Raw genomic sequence first — 18,587 nt, forward strand, 5'->3', positions numbered from 1 at the left:
CGGTACTTCTTTTTTCAAAATTGGCAGCACCGTCCACTAGATCCACCCTACGATACGGCCTTGCTCCCGGTAAGATTTTTACCCTCGGATTTGAAACCGCTGTCGATTCGTCGAAAAACGGTCTGTAGCCATGCTCCCATTCGCTGAAACCCCGTAACGACGCGGCGACGCCCGACGAACCTGTTCTACCGCATATTTTCAAAAGGGGGGAGAAATTCGCGACGGGGCGGGGGTCTCCGAGAGAACGGGAAAAGGACTCGCCCCTGTGCTCGCGCAACGGCGGCGTCGCGGTGTCACTACGCCACAGGCCGGTAAGTCTCCCTGTTCTACGCTCCGCTCCATGTCGATCGCCTGCGTCTGCCCCCTCGAAGCGCGTGCCGCGCGCTGTCTGAATCGCTCTGGGGGCCGCGCTACACTTTCGGCGACTTTAACGCGCGATTTGGGCATCTTCCCGGGCTTGGATCGACGGGGGGAGCGCTGCGTTGAAGAGAGCGGCGTCTCCTCTGTCGATTGAGCCCCCGGAAGCGCCCGAATCGGCGCGTTTTCGGCGATTCCGCACCAGTTTCGTGCGTCAACTCGGCGCGCGGCGTGTATTGGGGGCGACCAGGGCTGCGCCAGTCCAAGCTGACGCCTTGTGTGTGTGTGGCCGTGGCTGGGCTCAGATGCAGTAGCGCCGCATTGCGGGGGAGAGCACGCAGCACGTAGGGCGGAGCATGGAGCTGGAGCTGGGCTGCAGAGTGATGGTCGCTGATAAGTGTTGTTATTGTATCGGTTATGTGTTATCAACTTGCAGTTAGGAACCCGCGATGGCGTCGGACAGCGACGGCAGCCCCAGCAGCGCCGTCGTCCTTAGCTCCATCCGCGAGAAACTTGTAGAATATAAAGAATCGCTCTTGCGGTATGTCTGTCAGCAGCGTTCGTGATGTTGGATCGGGGTTAAGTTCTAACACGAGTGTGGTGTTAATTAACCTACAGGCAGCTGGTGGACGAGCGGGAGGCGGCGCTAGCGGCCAGCAAAGAGCAGGAGCGCGTAGAGCAGCAGCAGCAGGAGGCGGATAATAGTGTAGCAGAGCAGGAGACGGCGTCTCCGGTGGTGCAACAAGCTCAAGACGAGGCTGAAGTTGAAGTTGAAGCTGAAGCTGATGAGTCCAAGCCAGCAGATGATGTAGAGCCCAGCGTCCCTGTGATCGAATCTCCGGTGGAAACTGAAGCTGCTAGCACTGCTGCACCAGTTGAACCAGTGGAGAAGCCGTCTCCTGTCAAGGCGACGACTGAAGATGAAGTCGTCTTGAAGAAGCGGCGGATTGCCGAGGCCGAGACGGAGGAAAATGTTGCTCCAGCTGAGAATGACGGTGCACCCGTTAAAAAGGCGAAGAGGAGTAAGGCAAAAACTCAGCGACAGGAGAAGCAGACTGTGAATGTTAGCAGCGAAAAATCAGGCGAGAAGGAGGAGCAGGCGTTGATGGAGGTGGACGCTACGGGGGAGCAGGAGGCTTTGCCGCCGGGAACACCGTATCGCGTTGTCCGAACCTCAGTGCCCCCAACCAAGTATTTAATGCAGAAACGACGAGAGGAAGAGGCCTCAGACCGCGAGGCTCTTCTTCAGCAGCAACAGCCAGCTCTCCTCGCTTCGTCAACACCCGGATCTTCTGGCCACGGCGCCTGCAATGGAGTCAAGCGGCGTGCTGCAACGCCTCGAAGTACCTCAGTATCTATGGACTCGGCAAACGCAGAGTTTGAGCGGAGGCTACGCGACTCCGTGCGCCTTCGTCGTGAAGTAAATCAGCGCAGTGTGTCGGTCACGCGGAAGCGACAGCTGCCTCGACTACCAACACCTGCGCGCGGCAAGTCTCATTGGGATTTTTTGCTCGAAGAGATGAAGTGGATGGCGACGGACTTTGCACAGGAAAGGAATTGGAAACGTGTCATGCAGCGTCGCTTGGCTGCCGATGTAATTGTTGCCCAGAACGCTGAAAGTGTTCGTCAGGAGCAAGAAAATCGACAGATGGCTCGTGGCGTTGCGCTACAAATTTCAGCATTCTGGAGAACAATGGAACGGATCGCTGCACGATCACGAGTGCGATTTGAGGCTGCAGGTACAGAATCTTCAGGTCAGCATGATACGGATGATCCGATGGTAGGGGATACCGCTGGAGATGACGGCAAAACTGAAGAAGGCATGGATGGTGATACAGACGGTATTTTGTCTCTGGGCTATCACACGATCGATGTCGTATCCGGCAAGGAACTCGACGCGCGCAGTGACGGAAAAGGAGACACTAAGACCGATTCAGTGCTCAAGGCTGCAAAAAGTCAAATGACGTATGTTGTGACTGCGGGGAAGCGAGCACGTAGTGCTATGAGCTGTTCGTTGACAGACACCGCTGCTGGTGACAAGTCAGCAGCTTTATCACTACGTGAATCCGCCTTTCGGGATCTTCAAGCACGGTGTACAGCCTTACAAGCAAAGGGGGGTCCTACGATTATTTTGGCAGCCTTTCAGCTTCTTGCGCTGCGATGGATGCTGGACTTGTACTCCAGTGGCCTCAATGTATTTCTGAACGATCAGCTTGGCATGGGTAAAGCTGCAACAATTGTTGCGTTTCTCAGCTTGATAGAGATCGTGAGCTCTCAGAACCAGCAACTGCAGTCGCGAGGTGAAGACTCGGCGAACGCAACTACAACAGAGAAGTTAAATGGTGGCACGTTGATAGGTCCTCACCTGATAATTGTTTCAGAAGAGGAACTACACAAGTGGCGGTACTATCTTCGGATATGGCATCCAGACCGACGCATTCAGCTTTATGATGGTGCCGGTAGCTCAGTTTCATATAGAAAACAACTGCAGCGTGAGTGGAAGATAAAACCTCGAGCCGACGCGAACAAGAGTGAAGACGATTTTCTTATAGCGCCGCCCAATGACGGTGATGACGACGACTTGGACGACGACGAACGTGCTGAACCTGTGTATTGTGTGCTGTGCCCTGTGAGTGCATTCGCCGAAGACCACGAGGTTTTTGTGGAATTCGATCATTGGCAGATGGTTGTAGTGGAAAACGAACACGGTGGGCATTTTGATGACCCAGCTTGTGTGACCGCGCTGCAGCAGCTTCGACAACAGCAACGGCGGGTCTTGTGCAACGGCCAATCGATTGAGAATTGGAAAAACACGGCATTAATGCTGCAGTACGCTGAGTTTCTGGTGCGCGAAGCTCCTTCCCCAGTGAGCAGTAGTGCGTCCCAGCATCGAGTGGAAGCGTGGCCTGTGCAGCAATTGCTGGTGGAGAGAGCATCGGTGGCGCAAGTGATGCAGTTATATGGTAAATCATCGAGCGTACGTGCATCATTGTGGAAGGCCTCTTCGCAACAGGATGACACGTCTCAGCACATGAACGCGTTACTCCTCGCTCTGTCGTGTCTAAGCTTACGGCGAGTCCGAAGTGAAGTGGAGCCTCAACTTGGCAAAATCGAAGAGATCAGCGTCAGCTGTCAGCCGAGCTCGTCTCAAACGACACAGTATCGCAATGCCCTGAGTGGTTTTGGGGCAACACTCGATACCTCCGGCGGTCGTGAAGAACGTTTGACCGTCTGGCTTCAACTCTTGCTGCGGCTACGCGAGATCTGTAACTGCGTCGACATTGTGAATGACATGGACAAACTCGGGCATGCAGATTTACGGCTGCTGACTAGCTGTTCGGCTAAACTGGAGGCGTTGGAACCATTGCTGCAGCGGCTTGCTGTCCAAGAAGGCAAGAAGGTGGTGATATACTGCCAGTTCAACGCCATGTTCCCCATTCTGGAGGTCTTTCTGTCTCTATTAGATATTACTTTCGTGCGCGTGACCGGCTCCGTCAGCATGCAACGTCGCGCGCTTTGCCATTTTGCGGACCGCCCCGTGGTTCGTGTGGCACTCGTATCTACTCGGTTATCGATGTCCAATGGCAAATGGGCTGCATCCGTATTTGGCGGCGAAGCTATCATTGTCGTGGATAGTGACTGGAATGCCACGTGTGACGCGAAGCTGCGTGCTAGCTGGGCTAAGATGGCGGTGGGCGGTGCGGATACTCTTCCTGTCTACCGATTGCATTGCGAAAACACTATCGAAGCGTCGTTACTACGTGTGGGAGCTTCGCTGACCGAGAAGGTCTTCGGCGAGATGAACCCTCAGGAACTCCTTGCAGTACCGTCGGACATGGCGCTGAGTATGACGATTGAAAAGCCTAGCTGGTGGTCTTCGACCGCTACCAGCAGCGGTGGAAGTGGATTATCGAATTCAGGAACGATAGCTTCGCTTTCCAGTGTGGCCCAGCAGGTTGAGAAGGATGGAAAGTACTGTGGGGGCTCAAGTGACTTGGAAATGCCGCTCGCGGTGCACAACGTGGATCTTGATGCGGAGGAACATCTTTTGCTGGCCAATACGGACGAGCTAACGCCTGTGGAATGGTACGCAGTTAACTACGTCCATGGCGTTACTGACAAAAAACAACAGCAGCGTGATGAAGGCAAAACTGTTGAAAGAGACGTGGACGGTTTGAAAGAAGATTGCGGCGCTTCTTGGAACGACAACAGCGCATTCTTCCAGTCTGATCATCGCTCGTTTGAGGAAATGGCAGCGTCGGAAGTCAATCGTCAGTGGCAAGACGGTGATGCCGCTTCACAGCTCTTTTACAAAATGGAGTCTGGGCGTGACGGAGTGGTCGATGAAAATGCACTCGAAAAGCTTTTCATGCGTATGCGCATGGATGGTATGGAGACCCATTTCGACTTGTACAAACCTCCACAACCCCCACTACCAGAAGCTGCGTCAAATGCACGCTTGTCATCAGAAGCATGTCCGACATTGGACAACCAGATGACGTTCCGTGTATCTTATCGTGTGCCGGCGCCACCACCACCGCAGCCTCTGCCTGGAAAGTCAAAGGCGGAACATGGTGTCGGGCAGCATGGAGACCTGTCCAAGCTCAAATCCAACAAAAAGCAGCGATCAAACTCTATGGCCTCCACACGGCCTGGGGCGCCTGGTTCCAGTTCGGCACATGCGACGACAGCGTCTGCCGGAGTTAAACGTAAGCTCGAATCCCAACTTGGCGGCATCAAGTCTGGATCTCAAAAAGAGCAACGTGTGGATCTGGAGGGCATTCCTGTTCCAGACGTCTCAGAGTTCGCTGATGACGACTTCTGGGGTGATACGAACTTGGATGCCCTTGACTCGGCTGAGTGGGATGACCCCGCACTACTTAGTGGCATACTGGGCTCTGGTGTCGGCACCGGAACTGGAGCATCTTCTACAGCCTCTTCGTCCGGCACAGCATCCAGCGGAGCGGGCGTGTCGGCGACGCCAGGAGGGAGTGGAGCGGTGGGGAGTGGAGCTGGTGCAGGTGCTCACGAGGAAGCTGGTCATTCCAAGACAGGTTCTCAGAAATGTACCAAGAAGTCAAAGAGTGCAACGGGGCGAGCTCGGAAGAGCAGCATGTCATCGGATTCGGGGCGCGATGCCTGGAGTGTGCATGATGACATCGTCCTGAAAAAGCTATTCGATCTCTATGGCGCCAACTGGACCCTTATTGCCCAAGTATTTAACTCGGCTACGGCGGTGTCTCGCTTTGTCTGCAAGAAGCGTTCTCCCCGTCAATGTTATGATCGCTACGGCAAGATTATATCCGGCAGCCTAACCACGTCGTCGACGGCGTCCGGTGGCTCAACTGCTACATCAAAAGACAGCAAGTCTGGTGCCTCATTGAAAGCACAGCGTGCAGCTGCGGCTGCCTCTGTTGCGGCCGCACAGCTCACGCCTATCGTACTGGACGCTCGTATTGGATTGCCTCACAGTGAACTGCTGCTCAGCTTCCCGCTACGTCATTCGCTGCCCGGGTTGCCGCCGCCGTCTTTCATGAGCGCACCCAGCTTGGTGGAGATGACGCTTGCTCACAGGAAGAAGCAGGCCGCAGTCGAAGCTGCTGGTAAGAAGGCCACGACGAGCAGTACGACGACGCCGAGTGGTGGACTGGATGATTTGAAGTCAATCAAGACCTCGTTCGATGCTATTATCCAGTGCATGAAGCACAAAACTTCGCCACCTCCAATTCCCATCCCTGTCGGGACCGGTGGAACTTCAGGCGCAGCTTTAACCTCAGCGATAACGACACCTATCGCGACAGCAGACTCAGCAGATCTGGGGACGAAGGCGTCGCTTACTGCGGCATCAGCCCCACCTCCCCAAGCTCCTGCCGCGGTGCCGCTGACCGACACCAAAGCAAACGTCATGAAAACTTCCGTTTCCCCGGTGGCGGCTGCGGCTGCGAAAGCGACGCTTGTAGTGGTGCCACCACCGCACAAATCGCATACGGATATGATCTCGCTGCTACCCACCGCGGTGCTTGGTCCGGACGAAGTGATCAAGCGCAGCAAGGAAGCTGCGGTAGTGGCCGTGCAAGCTGCGGCAGCCGTTGCGTCTGTGGGACGGGACGGGTCTCCTCTTTCGGCTAGTGCCGATGTCATGCTCGGTGCCGGCTCTGGCTTCGGTGCGTCGCTGAGCAACTCAATGCCTCGGCGCTCACATGCTGCGAGTCTCACGAGTGATATGAGCACGGTAGGCGTGATGCCCCCATCGGCTTTACCGCCTACGGTCGCAGGAGCAGGAGCTACGACTGCGGCGACGTCGGGCGCACCAACTCAGACTACCGGGGAATCGGCAGCAGCGTGGGGTGGCAAGTTGGTGCAGGGTTTGGACACAAACGGACTAAACGCTGGCAGGCCGATGAATATCAGCGGCGCTTCCTCCGTTCCTGTGGCAAGCGGCAGCGAGCCACCGCGGAACGGGCCCATGCCCGTGACTACCTCTACACTGCTGCACGTGTTGGACCGCATGCCCGAGATCAAGAACAAGATCCAGTCGATCCTGAACCGCACCGACTGCTCCGAGTCCCAGAAAGTGGCGATGATCGCGCGGTTGCTGAGCAACACGAACGCCATCAACAACACCAACGCGCTCGGAGCAGCTCCCGCGATGGTGCCCGCTGCATCCACCGCGAGCAACAGCGTGCTGTCGGCGCTCACTGCCGACCCCGGCATGCTCAACTCGTCCGACATGCTCATCGACACCGAGACGCCCATCCCGATGCCGGCGTCACTGGGCGCGCCTTCCCCGCCGAATGTCGCCACCTCATCCGCCGTGGCCTCCCAAAGACAATTCCAGCCTCCTGCGTCGTCCCAACCATGAGCGCCGCAGCGTATACACAACAGCCAGAGAGATCTCGCTCTGTAGTTGCTTCGTGTATCTATTGTATGCAGCCGCACAGCCCCGGCCAGCAGACCAGCTAAAGCTAACGAAAACAAATAGACAACCAAATAGTCCGATACTCACCTACGTGGACATGAGCTAGGAACCCGCCCACTAGCGGAAGACTTCCCCAACGACAAGTGGATCCAGCGGTGGCGAAACACACAGAGCTCTCCGTTCAGCGGACTCAGGTATAATAGTACTTGCGGATTCAGCTACTGCGCTGGAGGTTAAGAGGACAAGCCCAAGGCGACCAAGAGAATGCCACCGCAGGAAGTGCGACACAAGAGGAGAAGGAGGAAACCGCTGGTCAATCGTCGGGGAAGCGGGAAGGACGCAATGAGCTAAGCGGTGAGTCGGCAAAGCGCCCCAGGAAGGAAGCGACAGCGAAGGAAGTTTACGGATAGATCCGTGTCTTCCTGCTCGAAGACGCTCGTTCAAGGAGCGTGCAGACATACATAAGGACCAAGGAGTCCTTGGTCCTGATGTATGTCTGCACGCAAGGCGACCTGGTCGGACAGCGTTGCCGTCCAGGTTGAATGCTTATCCAGCGGCGCAGTGTCCGCTGCCTTTGGCGGCGCCAGGAATCTACGGCTGTCGGCGAGCCGCGTGCGTGGCACCGTAGCCATCCGGAACAGAGACAGCGCCGCCGCGCTCCCCATCTTTGCAGAGAATCAAATTTCATTACACTTTAATCCCCATCTTTGCAGACGCAGCAGCATAGGTGCCGGCCGGCAACACCCGCGGATTCTGCCGGTCTGCTGCAGTATTAGGCGAAGAGCTGCAATGCAATGAACGGCACCGCCACGCATAGAGCGCAAGTTGAGATGCCATGCATGCATTACAGCCCTGAGGCCAGGAAGGCTCGACTAGTCTAAAGTAGCTGGCGACGAACGTAATTATCAGATAAAAGCACTGACCCGTTATCTATCATCCTAATCCACTGAATTAGTTGCCATTTTGGCTACTGCATCACCTCTAGCACATCATGACGTCATATCCTGTGCTGTGATTGGCTGCAATGGTTGGTGTGCGCCACACTGACTCATCTCTCTGGCCCTTCTATCTCCTCGATGGCTATAAATAATCACACTCACGACGGATCCCGCAGGTCGTGCCACCACCACTGGTAGACTTGCGCTTGACTTGGTGTCAGTATGTGCTCGACGCTCGGCCACAGCTTCAGCTTCAGTCCCCGACTTTCCAGCCGAGCCGCAAGAGTCAGTAAGTGAACCATGGTGGATGGCCCCAAGACCAAGCGCCTCATCTCGTGGCAGGAGATCCAGCAGCACTCGACGTACGCCAACGCGTGGATCGTCATCCACCACAAGGTCTACGACATCTCCAAGTGGGACTCGCACCCGGGCGGCATGGTCATGCTCTCGCAGGCCGGCGAGGACGCCACCGACATCTTCACCGTGTGCCACCCGACGAGCTCCTGGAAGCTGCTGGAGCAGTTCTACATCGGCGACGTGGACGAGAGCACGGCCCCGGGCACGACCGGCCTCTCGGAGGAGCAGAAGGCCAAGAAGGCCAAGACGAACGAGTTCATCAGCGCCTACCGCCGCCTGCGCATCAAGATCAAGGGCATGGGCCTCTACGACGCGTCCATGGTCTACTACGCGTGGAAGATCCTCAGCACCTTCGGCATTTGGATGGCCTCCGTGGCGATCTGCTACCACTTCGACAGCTGGCCCATGTACATGCTCGCGGCCTGCGTCATGGGGCTCTTCTGGCAGCAGTCGGGCTGGCTCGCGCACGACGTGCTGCACCACCAAGTGTGGGACAACCACATGATCGGCAACGTCATGGGCGTCATCATCGGCGACGTCTGGATGGGCTTCAGCGTGCAGTGGTGGAAGAACAAGCACAACTTCCACCACGCCGTGCCCAACCTCATCGGCGACGAAAAGACCAAGTACCTCGGCGACCCGGACATCGACACCATGCCCCTGCTGGCCTGGAGCAAGCACATGGCCTCGCGCGCGTACGAGTCGTCGTGGGGCCCCTTCTTCGTGAGCCACCAGGCCGTCATCTACTTCCCGCTGCTGCTCTTCGCGCGCTTCAGCTGGCTGCTGCAGAGCTACTACTACGTCTTCAAGGGCTTCGCCTTCGGCAAGTACGACCCCGTGGACCTCCCGAACGGCGAGAAGCTCGGCCTCTCGCTGCACTACCTCTGGAACGTGCTGCTGCCGGTGCTCACCGGCATGTCGGTGGCCCAGGGCCTGGCCTTCTTCATGCTCTCGCAGATGTCGTGCGGCGCCTTCCTGGCCGCCGTCTTCAGCGTCGGCCACAACGGCATGTCGGTGTACGAGCGCGACCAGAAGCCCGACTTCTGGCAGCTGCAGGTCACCACCACGCGCAACATCACGCCGGGCTTCTTCATGGACTGGTTCTGCGGCGGCCTCAACTACCAGATCGAGCACCACTTGTTCCCCATGATGCCGCGCCACAACCTGCAGAAGGTCAACCCGCTCGTCAAGTCGCTCTGCAAGCAGTACGACGTCAAGTTCCACGAGACGGGCTTCTACCGCGGACTCGTCGAGGTCGTGGACGAGCTGGCCGACATCAGCAAGGAGTTCCTGCTCGAGTTCCCGGCCATGTAAGGCGGCGAAAACCCACGCGCGAGGACGCACACTCCATGCATGTATTCGATCTCTTGTAAGTAGAAGTTGGCCAACGTCCGACGGTCTCCCGCCTTCAACAGCAGATACCCAGACGTCTTCAACCTCTACATCGAAATCAAAACCACAAACAACATCATCAACCAAATGCGAATCAAAGCACACACTATAGTATTGCAAGTAGGTAGATGAGATGAGATGAGATGAGAGTAGAGTACCGACACCAGTCTCCAGCCAGCAGCAGCTCTACAGATACCGCAGCTGCGGACGCGGCGGGGGCGGCGCCGGTTGGCTCTTGCCTGCAGCGTCCCCCACCGCGAACGTCAACTGCAGCGTGAAGGTCTTGCCGTCCTTGTCCCAGTTGCTGAAGAACCGGCCCTCGCTCTTGTCGATGTCGTCGTTGGGGATCTTGAACGCCACCGTCTCGTACGGCTCGCACGCGAACAGCAAATACTGCCAGCGCTTGTCGGGCGCCTCCATCTTCTGCTCGAACGCCGACATGAACCGGTGCCGCGGCTGCAGCTTGTCCGCGATCTCCGGGTACGCGATCTGGAACAGCAGGATGCGCGCGCCCGAGTCCGGGTCCCGCTGCTTGGTCACCTTGTAGCCGGGCAGCCCGATCTTGAGCGCGCGCGGACGCGCCGCGGCGGCGGCGGCGGCGGCGCGCGCCGCCTGCAGGTTGGCGGCCGCCGTGGAGTGCACGGCGTCCGCCGCCTCCTTGGCCGCGCGGCGCGCGAGGTTGGTCTGGTGGCGCTTGCCCTGCGTGTGCGCGAGGTAGTTGCCCTCGTTGTTGTGCAGCGTGAGGCAGAGCTTGCACTCGTAGGAGCCCAGGTGGTTCTTCATGAAGTACGGGTCCTTGGCCAGGTCCACCGTCTCCAGTGCCAGCTTGCGCAGCCGCTCGCGCCGGTCCACATTGCTCTGCGAGTCGGACGCCACGCCGCCCGCGCCCGGCTTGGAGCCCACGCGGTTCTGGAAGTCCATTATTGCGCTTTGGTCCGGAAATGCGACTTTGGTCCGAAATGCACCGGGAACCAATGAGGAGCAGACTAAAGACTATATTTTGGATAGACCTTTATTTTAAGTGGGATTTTTTTGTGTGAGATCTAAATATAGTCTTTGGTCCGTTGTTGAAGTGAAGCAGGTCAGTTGTTTGCCCATGGACATTTCGTTTGGGCGCCGTGCTCGACGTTCTCGCTGGTTTCCCAGACCACGAAGGACGAGATGGCGTTGTCGATGTTGAACTGGCTGAGATTCTTCACGTTTGAATTGACAACGATGTTGTCTTTGAACTCGATGGGGAAGTGGACGTGCGGCCCGACGCACGTTTTCTCCGTGTAGAAGGCGACCTGCGCCTTGCCGTCCGTGTAACCTGATGCGGGAAACTGACCGAGCCATTTCACTGATGACGCGTCCTTGAACTCGCACAAGCTGTAGCACTTGTTGGACTGAGAGACGTCCACTGGGAAGAGAGTGCCACCGAAGTTGATGTCCGTGTAGAAGTACACGCTGCCCTTCGTCACCGCAGCGACACGACCAGCACGAAGCATAGCCCCAACAATGGCGAGTGGTGATATGAATCTCCTCATTTGCGTACTTCGAATGGAAACTGACAGTAATGAAATGAGAGCGAGCTGCCGCTGTGTTAATACAGGTTTACTCCAATAAAAAGAACGAAAACCTATTTTATGAATATCTTTAACTATTTAGTAAAAAATGAAAACCACCCATTGTGCTTCGATCCATGTCATGCGTAGGGTAGTGGATGGTTTGCCAGATTCAAAAGAATGCAGCAACTCGATATATACACGACCGTACAAGTTTCATGTTTCTCCACCTATGGAAACCTCCTAACTGTACAACCCTTTGCACAACGTCGTGATGCCGTTTATGACCTTCTCGCTCGTCTCCCAGATCATGAATGACGTGAGTTTATTGTTCATGGCGTACTTCCCCAAGTTGATTGGGAAGTTGTCTCTCTTGCCATTGATGAACGCGTCCGTCGGCAGGTGGATGTGGGGCCCAACACAGTCCTTGCTCGTGTAGAACGCGATGTGTGACTTGCCGTGGATTTGGCCCACAGTAGGCAACCCGACTCACTTGACCGAGGAAACCTTGTCGTCGAAGCAGAGCATGTTGAAGCACTTTTGCGTCTCGGAGATGTCGAGGGGGTAAAGGCCCCCACGAAAGTTGGTGTCCTTGTAGAAGTAAACGGAGCCGTACCAAGCTGCCACCGTCGTATTCGACAATAACCACAACACAGCGAAAATGATGGCGAGTGAATTCATTTCTGAAAGTGAGCAGTACCCGTCGTACTGCTCGTGCTGAAAAAAATAAGATACGGCAGTAATGGAAGCAGCATAAAGGATTTATGACAAGTTTCCGAAGATACGCAGTTCTACAGTATTTTGTTTTTTTACCATCCAGAATGGGGGGGGCGATCTTTTCGAAACAAGTTGTTTCCTGTACATGCATGACTCATTACTTGGATATAGTGTGGGCCTGACTGACCGTAGTTCCTTGTATTATTGGCAGGCTGCTCACGAATATAAGAAGAAGGCCACATTTCTTCGACGGTGGGACGTTAACGCCGTGATAGACCAGCCTCCGCACGCGGAGATTTAAAGACGGTAAAATGGGTCGTTGAGAGCTATTCGTTGGAGGAATTCCTAACAGAGGTCGTCTCGAGGGCTGCACATAAGGGCGACAGGCAGATATTGACATATTTGCGGGAACATTATAGCAGTAATTGCTACTGGAGAGGTGTCGAGCAGGTAGAACTACATGACATGCAGCCACCAGGACATGATGGAGTGGTTAATAACGCGTGTTGCAATCTATATTTCTAATTAGACGAGCATCAGCGCGCGAAAACCTGGGGATCGCGCAGTTCCTGTAGCAGCGCAGTCTGCCCAGTCTTGCGTCCAATACAACAGCCAAAATATTTGGTGTAGAAAGTAAATTTCTTTAAGCAACCGCCTCAGTAACAGAACCGGACACCCGTTCGAGTCGAACGACTTATCTTCTAGCCGATGCTTACGGGTAGCTTCTATGGATCGAATCGTAGTAAGTCTTGTAGCTCTTGTAAATCGGGAAATTCTTGTGTTTGGTCATGGGGTACACCAGCTGCAGCTCCTCGACCAGCTTTTCTGGTGTCTTACCACTCGCATACCAAGCCGGGAACTTTGCTCTCGCTATCTTCTCGCGCACGGTCTGGACCACCTCCTTCCACCCTCTCTCTTCGTCGTCTCTGGCGTCCCCTTCGTCGGTTCTCAGGAATCTCTGTTGGTTCTCGCCGGTGTCCATGCGAGTCAACGACCGAATTGAGACGGAGTCCGTTGCGATCATTGTAGTATCTGTGGACGCAGACTCAGCGTTGCAGCCAGACAGGGTGCAGGCGAGGACAGTGAGGAGGGCATAGGTCAGCTGCATGGCGTTTGGGATTCTTCTGTAGCTTGTCATCTCTGGGGCGAACGCAAATTGCAGAATGGCGTCGCAGCTCTATGATAGCTTCGATCGTGGAGGCTCACTGGCGAAATGGTGCGCTGGTTCTTCGCACCGAGCATTGCTGATGTGATCCAAACCACGATCTTCGGCACAGTAAATGTACAACTTTCAGTGATCGCAGAGGCGAGATCGTTTCTTCGGTAGAAGCGATGCTTCGTATCTGAAAGTTCGATTTGACCAGCACAGCGCGCCTCCGGCGTAGCCGCCATAACCGCAACAAATACAATATAAAAATTCGATTTGACTTTGCTGTGCTGGTCTAATAAGCCCGTACAGTACATGTAGTACACTCGGCAAAGAGACCGTGTGACAGCGAATGCACAGATATCAATATCCTAGATGCTCAATCTTACTTGTCCTAGTTTTGTGTTGTATATTGAGCTTTGTAGGAGCTAGTGGCAATTTATCGCTATCAATGAGTACAGTATCATATTAACTTACACTTATTGGCGGCTTCGTTTGCGATAGCTTGCCATAGGCGAGCATCGAACAGCATTCTCTGCATGAATCGTTCACCATCCGGTTTCCAGGATACTTTGCCAATCGATCGTCATCAAAGACGAACGATACGGATACTGTCATTGTCGATGACGTTAGATTCTCAATAACGGCGAATCTCATTTTTTATGTACTTGTGAAAGTCGATTAGTTTGTCCTGAGTCAACCAACTAGTAAAGCATCGATGGATTTACAATTCAATAGTACGCAAAACTGTATGAAAAATACAGATTTTAATTTCTATATATTTTATTAAAATATAAATTCAGTCCACCAAGCCCCCTTCCTATCGGACGGTACCGTTGTCGATCATGGCTTCGTCATGGACGATACCCACGACCAACTCTTCTCCACGATCCCCATGAACCCTGTTCCGGACACTTTCTCTTCATTCTCTGGCCGGAAATCCGTTGCCATGGAGAAACTTTCGTCGTCGCGGCTTGTATTCGCGTTGTTTTCATTCTCCTCATTCTCACAGTCGTATTCTTCGTCCAACGCGAATTTCTCCAATTCCTCCAGCACGTTCTTCAGCTCAGGGCGATCGCAGGTGTCGTACGCGATCATTTGCTTCACCAGACCCCATTGGCTTGCTGTCATAGCTCCCGGCTTCTCAACGCGGATCTCCCGGTTACGAAGGCACTTACGAACCGTATCCGAGTCGAAATCTCCCCACGGATTCTCTGTGCCATTGACAGCGGCAATGATACACATTCCCAGCGAGTAAACGTCGGACGCAAACGTCGGTCTCCCCGCTGTGTTTACCACAAATTCTGGTGCGCGCCATTGCAACGCCCCCAAATGATCTCTCATCTTCATGACGGAGCAGGACCCAGAGTCGAGGAAGCTGAAGCCGAAATCCGTCAGCATCGCAGTGCCGTTCTTGCTCACGACAATGTTGTTGCCTTTCAGGTCTCCGTGGATGATCTCGTGGTCGTGTAGATACTGGAGCCCAGCTGCGACCTGGAACATCATCCTCCATGTCACGCCCTTTACGGACTGCAGGTAGCTACTCAGTGTTCCGTTTGCAGCCAGCTTGGACACGATGAAGAACTTGTCCTCAGAGAGACTGGCATCGAAGAACGGCACGATGTTGTCGTGGCGCAGCTCTGACCAGAGCTTCACCTCCTTGAGGAACCGCTTCTTCTCCTTGCCCGAAGTCACTTCGATCTCCTTCACAACCACGTCAGTGTGCGACCATCTCGCTCGATAGACGGACCAAAAGCTTCCCGCTGCGATTATTTCATATCGAACCACCTCTTCCGACCGGATAATCCACGCGGGGCCTTCTCGTTGATTTTTTTCATGGAGAAGAGCGTTCTCGTTGTTCCCTGGCTCCTCTTCAAGCTGGAAAAGTTTCACCACTTCTTCCTAGTTGAATTTGTTCTCCAAGAGATCCACAGGCTGCGCGCGCTCGACCTTCCAGAGATCATTGGCACCTTGAATACTCGTGTTCAACGCGTAGATTGACTCTTCAGCCTTTTGACGCAACATACAGACGAACGCGCGGTCTGGAGAGCGGTTAACCCTCCTCCAACGTCGCACTCACGCCACTGATGGGTGACACTCTCAACGTCGTCATCGACCGCCTCAATTCCCTGTTGACTCAGCGACAAGACCTCCCCAGTAGTGACGTTCTTGTAGACAAAGTACGCTTCAGAATCAGTCGGAAGACGCTGCCAATGCTGAATAGTGGACGTGACGCGCCTGCCTCCAGCCCGAACCTTGTCGTTATCTTGCTCGAGGTATTTCCCCGACTCAAAGTTCTTCAACGTGACTATTGTGTCCCCAGTGTCGGTGATATTCGAGTGGTGCCAAATCAGACACCAGTGTCGCTCGCCGTAACTGCAGTCCTCGCCGCTCGTGCGGATCTCGCTGAACCCCCCGTGATCGATGAACAGTCTGCTGGCCCGATTGCGAACTACGATGAAGATATCGTCCAGTTTCGTCTCGAACCAGTGGTGATTGGGGTCCTTCAGGTCGTCGCTTATGGCTACAGTGTTGCCGTGACCTTCCTTGGCGTCCCAATGATCCAGAAGTTTGCCCGTGGCTACGTTCTTGTAGGCAAAGTAGCCGCTTCCAACGGGGATACGATACCATTGGTGGGTGGGGTCGTCCAGGTTCGAATCAAGCGCTTGGATCGAGTTGTCGATGGGATTCTGCTCCAGTACCATGCCCGTATGGCGGTTCATGATGGACACGACGTCGGAAGGCATGGTCAAGGAGTGCGTGCTTCTTTGGCAAATCAGCAAATGAAGTTGGTGGACGGAGGACTCCACCCACTCCACTCCCCCGTAGACTGGGTGTTGGGAACATGCTCAACGGCAGGCAATCATTCTCGACTAGATTTACTTGCTTCACGACCGGGTAAGGACCAATAAACCTTGGCGCAAGTTTCTTCGCCTGTGCAAACCCCTTGTGACGAATGTCCAAGTTCCGTCCATCCAAAAGTACCATATTCCCGGGTTTGAAGTCTTGAGAAAGTCTGTTCTTGTCATAATACGACTTCATTCGAGTTTGCGCCTCACTCATCGCGTCGTGTGCCATTTTCAAAATTGCGTCTTGCTTGAGCAGGAAATCCTGTGCTGACTTCTGCAACTGCTCAAACTCTGGGTCCCCAGCCACCTCATCTGGCATATAGAGCACATAACCCAGATCAGCCTCAAACGGTGACATACTGATCGAGGAATGGACACGTCTGTTGTACGCGAATTCGGCGAGATGTAGGTATTCATCCCAATCATTCTGGAATGGGTTCACGACGCCTCGTAGATAGTCTTCTATAAACCGATTAGTACGCTCGGTCTGACCATTCGTTTGCGGGCGGAAAGCGGACGACAAGTTATGAGTCGTCTCTAATGTCTTAATCACCTCCTGCGAGAACTTTGATGTGAATTTCGAGGCACGGTCTGAGACGATCGACTTCGGCACTCCATGGTCTTTCACATAATTGGCCATGAATAGCGCAGCAGTCTCTTCTGCTGTCGCCGCCGTGTTCGTGGCAATGAACTTAGCACGTATCGTCAACCGGTCCACAATAACCATAATGGCGTCTTTTCCGGCTGCCGTCTTCGGTAGTGCAACCATGAAGTCCATCGTCACATCAATCCATCTGCCTCCTGGAATCTCCAACGGTTGAAGTAGTCCCGGCGGCTTCGTTTGGCGTGCCTTGTTTCGCTGACAAAGCTCGCACGTGTTCACATAACGCTGAATGTCTTCGACATCTTGGGCCAGTAATATTTCTTCTGGACGCCTAAGTATGTCTTGAAGTATCCGGGGTGACCTGCCGTGACCACATCGTGGTTTTCACAAATAACACGGTTCTTCAGATCTTCATTGTCCGGAATTACCAGTCGAGCATTTTCATCATCTCTCGTTTGGTAATACAGCAGTCCATTCTTCACAGAGTAGCGTGGTACCTCTTTACCACTAGCGATACTCTGCAACAGCTCTTGAACTCTTCGGTCTGTAGAGTACAGGTGTTTGGCCGAGTGCGTCACAGTTGCACTGGTCGTTTGGACGCTAGCTACAATTTCACGGTTTCGAGCCGCTTCAATGAGCTCACTGAGACTAACCTGAGCGGCTTTGTGCTCGAAGAGTGGGTTTCGAGACACTGCATCCGACACTTGGTTACTGTCGCCTGGAATCCATTCGAACTGTGGTTGGAACTCGGCTAGTTCATTGAACCAGCGAGCCACACGACGGTTTGTTGTCTTCTGCGTCAATATAGTCTCAATACTCTTGTGGTCTGTCTCCACCGTAAATGGCCGATCGAGCAGGTAGACTCTCCACACCCGAAGCGCATGCATAATAGCCAGCAATTCCTGTTCGCGAACTGGGTAGTTTAGCTCCGCTGGTTTCATTTTATGACCAGTGAATGCGATCGGATGCTCGAGCCCTCCCTCGTTTTGAAACAAGACCCCCCCTATGGCAAAGTTCGAGGCATCCATACGAATACCGAACGGTTTTTCGAAATCAGGAAGTTGCAACACGGGAGGGGTGGAGAGACGGCGCTTGAGTTCATGAAAACATTCCAACCGGTGCTCAGACAAATGCAGCGTTTCCTTTGGGCGCAAACCCTTAGTACTTTTATGCAATGGTCCTGCGAATTGCGCGAAGTCGACGCAAAAGCGCGAGACATAGACCGTAGTACCCAAGAAGCTTTCCATTTGCTTCTTTGTCCGTGGAATCGGCCACTCGCGAATCACACGCACTTTGTCAGGGTCCATTCGAACACCATTGCGGCCCACAAAATCACCAAGACAAGGGATCTCTTCGACACAGAACTGGCACTTTGACAACTTGACATACAGCTGCTGCTCTTGACAGCGTTGGAGTACTCTTTCCTACGCTTCGACATGCGTCCGAACATCTGTGTCTTGAGTGAAAACATAGATGCCATCAAAGTAGATGCGCATGACATCGCGTAGGTCGCTAAACACCCGCTGTAACAACCGGTTAAAAGTGCCAGGACTACCGCTCAAACCCATAGGGGTGACAAGATACTCAAACAGCCCATCGGGCGTCGAAAAAGCAGTAAATGGAATGTCAGATTCACGAAGTTTAACCTGGTAATATCCCCACAAGAGGTCCATGCAGGAGAACCAGTAACTACCCCCCATTGCGTCGAATGTGTCTTCCTTCCTCGGCATGGGTATGGCCGGCAAAATGGTAGAGCTGTTGAG

The 18,587-nt window shown here is 54.3% G+C and overlaps 7 protein-coding genes across 7 annotated transcripts; 2 read left to right on the top strand and 5 right to left on the bottom strand.

Moving 5' to 3' along the window:
• Window positions 1-6,426: 6,426 nt before the first annotated feature.
• On the top strand, window positions 6,427-10,251 carry PHYSODRAFT_356130 (hypothetical protein). The gene has a single exon (XM_009539724.1). It carries the CDS (start codon window positions 8,515-8,517, stop codon window positions 9,883-9,885), a length of 1,371 nt encoding a protein of 456 aa, XP_009538019.1. The 5' UTR covers window positions 6,427-8,514; the 3' UTR covers window positions 9,886-10,251.
• Window positions 10,252-11,045: 794 nt separating this feature from the next.
• Window positions 11,046-11,450, bottom strand: PHYSODRAFT_341428 (hypothetical protein; the record flags this gene model as incomplete). The annotated part of the gene is made up of 1 exon (XM_009539725.1): window positions 11,046-11,450. The coding sequence occupies one exon, from the start codon at window positions 11,448-11,450 to the stop codon at window positions 11,046-11,048; it is 405 nt and encodes a 134-aa protein (XP_009538020.1).
• Window positions 11,451-11,750: 300 nt separating this feature from the next.
• Window positions 11,751-12,188, bottom strand: PHYSODRAFT_319711 (hypothetical protein; the record flags this gene model as incomplete). Its single annotated transcript, XM_009539726.1, has 2 exons — window positions 11,751-11,960; window positions 12,006-12,188. 2 exons carry the CDS (start codon window positions 12,186-12,188, stop codon window positions 11,751-11,753), a joined length of 393 nt encoding a protein of 130 aa, XP_009538021.1.
• A 315-nt stretch (window positions 12,189-12,503) lies between these two features.
• Window positions 12,504-12,671, top strand: PHYSODRAFT_421546 (hypothetical protein; the record flags this gene model as incomplete). The annotated part of the gene is made up of 1 exon (XM_009539727.1): window positions 12,504-12,671. A coding segment is annotated over one exon (168 nt), but the record flags the coding sequence as incomplete, so codon positions are not given.
• A 265-nt stretch (window positions 12,672-12,936) lies between these two features.
• Window positions 12,937-13,332, bottom strand: PHYSODRAFT_289079 (hypothetical protein; the record flags this gene model as incomplete). The annotated part of the gene is made up of 1 exon (XM_009539728.1): window positions 12,937-13,332. The coding sequence occupies one exon, from the start codon at window positions 13,330-13,332 to the stop codon at window positions 12,937-12,939; it is 396 nt and encodes a 131-aa protein (XP_009538023.1).
• Window positions 13,333-14,412: 1,080 nt separating this feature from the next.
• On the bottom strand, window positions 14,413-15,186 carry PHYSODRAFT_415543 (hypothetical protein; the record flags this gene model as incomplete). The annotated part of the gene is made up of 1 exon (XM_009539729.1): window positions 14,413-15,186. A coding segment is annotated over one exon (774 nt), but the record flags the coding sequence as incomplete, so codon positions are not given.
• A 542-nt stretch (window positions 15,187-15,728) lies between these two features.
• PHYSODRAFT_389322 (hypothetical protein) lies at window positions 15,729-16,109 on the bottom strand (the record flags this gene model as incomplete). Its single annotated transcript, XM_009539730.1, has 1 exon — window positions 15,729-16,109. A coding segment is annotated over one exon (381 nt), but the record flags the coding sequence as incomplete, so codon positions are not given.
• Window positions 16,110-18,587: the final 2,478 nt, after the last annotated feature.

The sequence above is a fragment of the Phytophthora sojae genome (assembly GCF_000149755.1).
Source record: "Phytophthora sojae unplaced genomic scaffold PHYSOscaffold_14, whole genome shotgun sequence".
Classification (NCBI taxonomy): domain Eukaryota; phylum Oomycota; class Peronosporomycetes; order Peronosporales; family Peronosporaceae; genus Phytophthora; species Phytophthora sojae.

Coding starts and splice junctions, on each gene's coding strand:
- PHYSODRAFT_356130 (XM_009539724.1), top strand. CDS start 8,515: ATGGTGGATGGCCCCAAGACCAAGCGCCTCATCTCGTGGCAGGAGATC.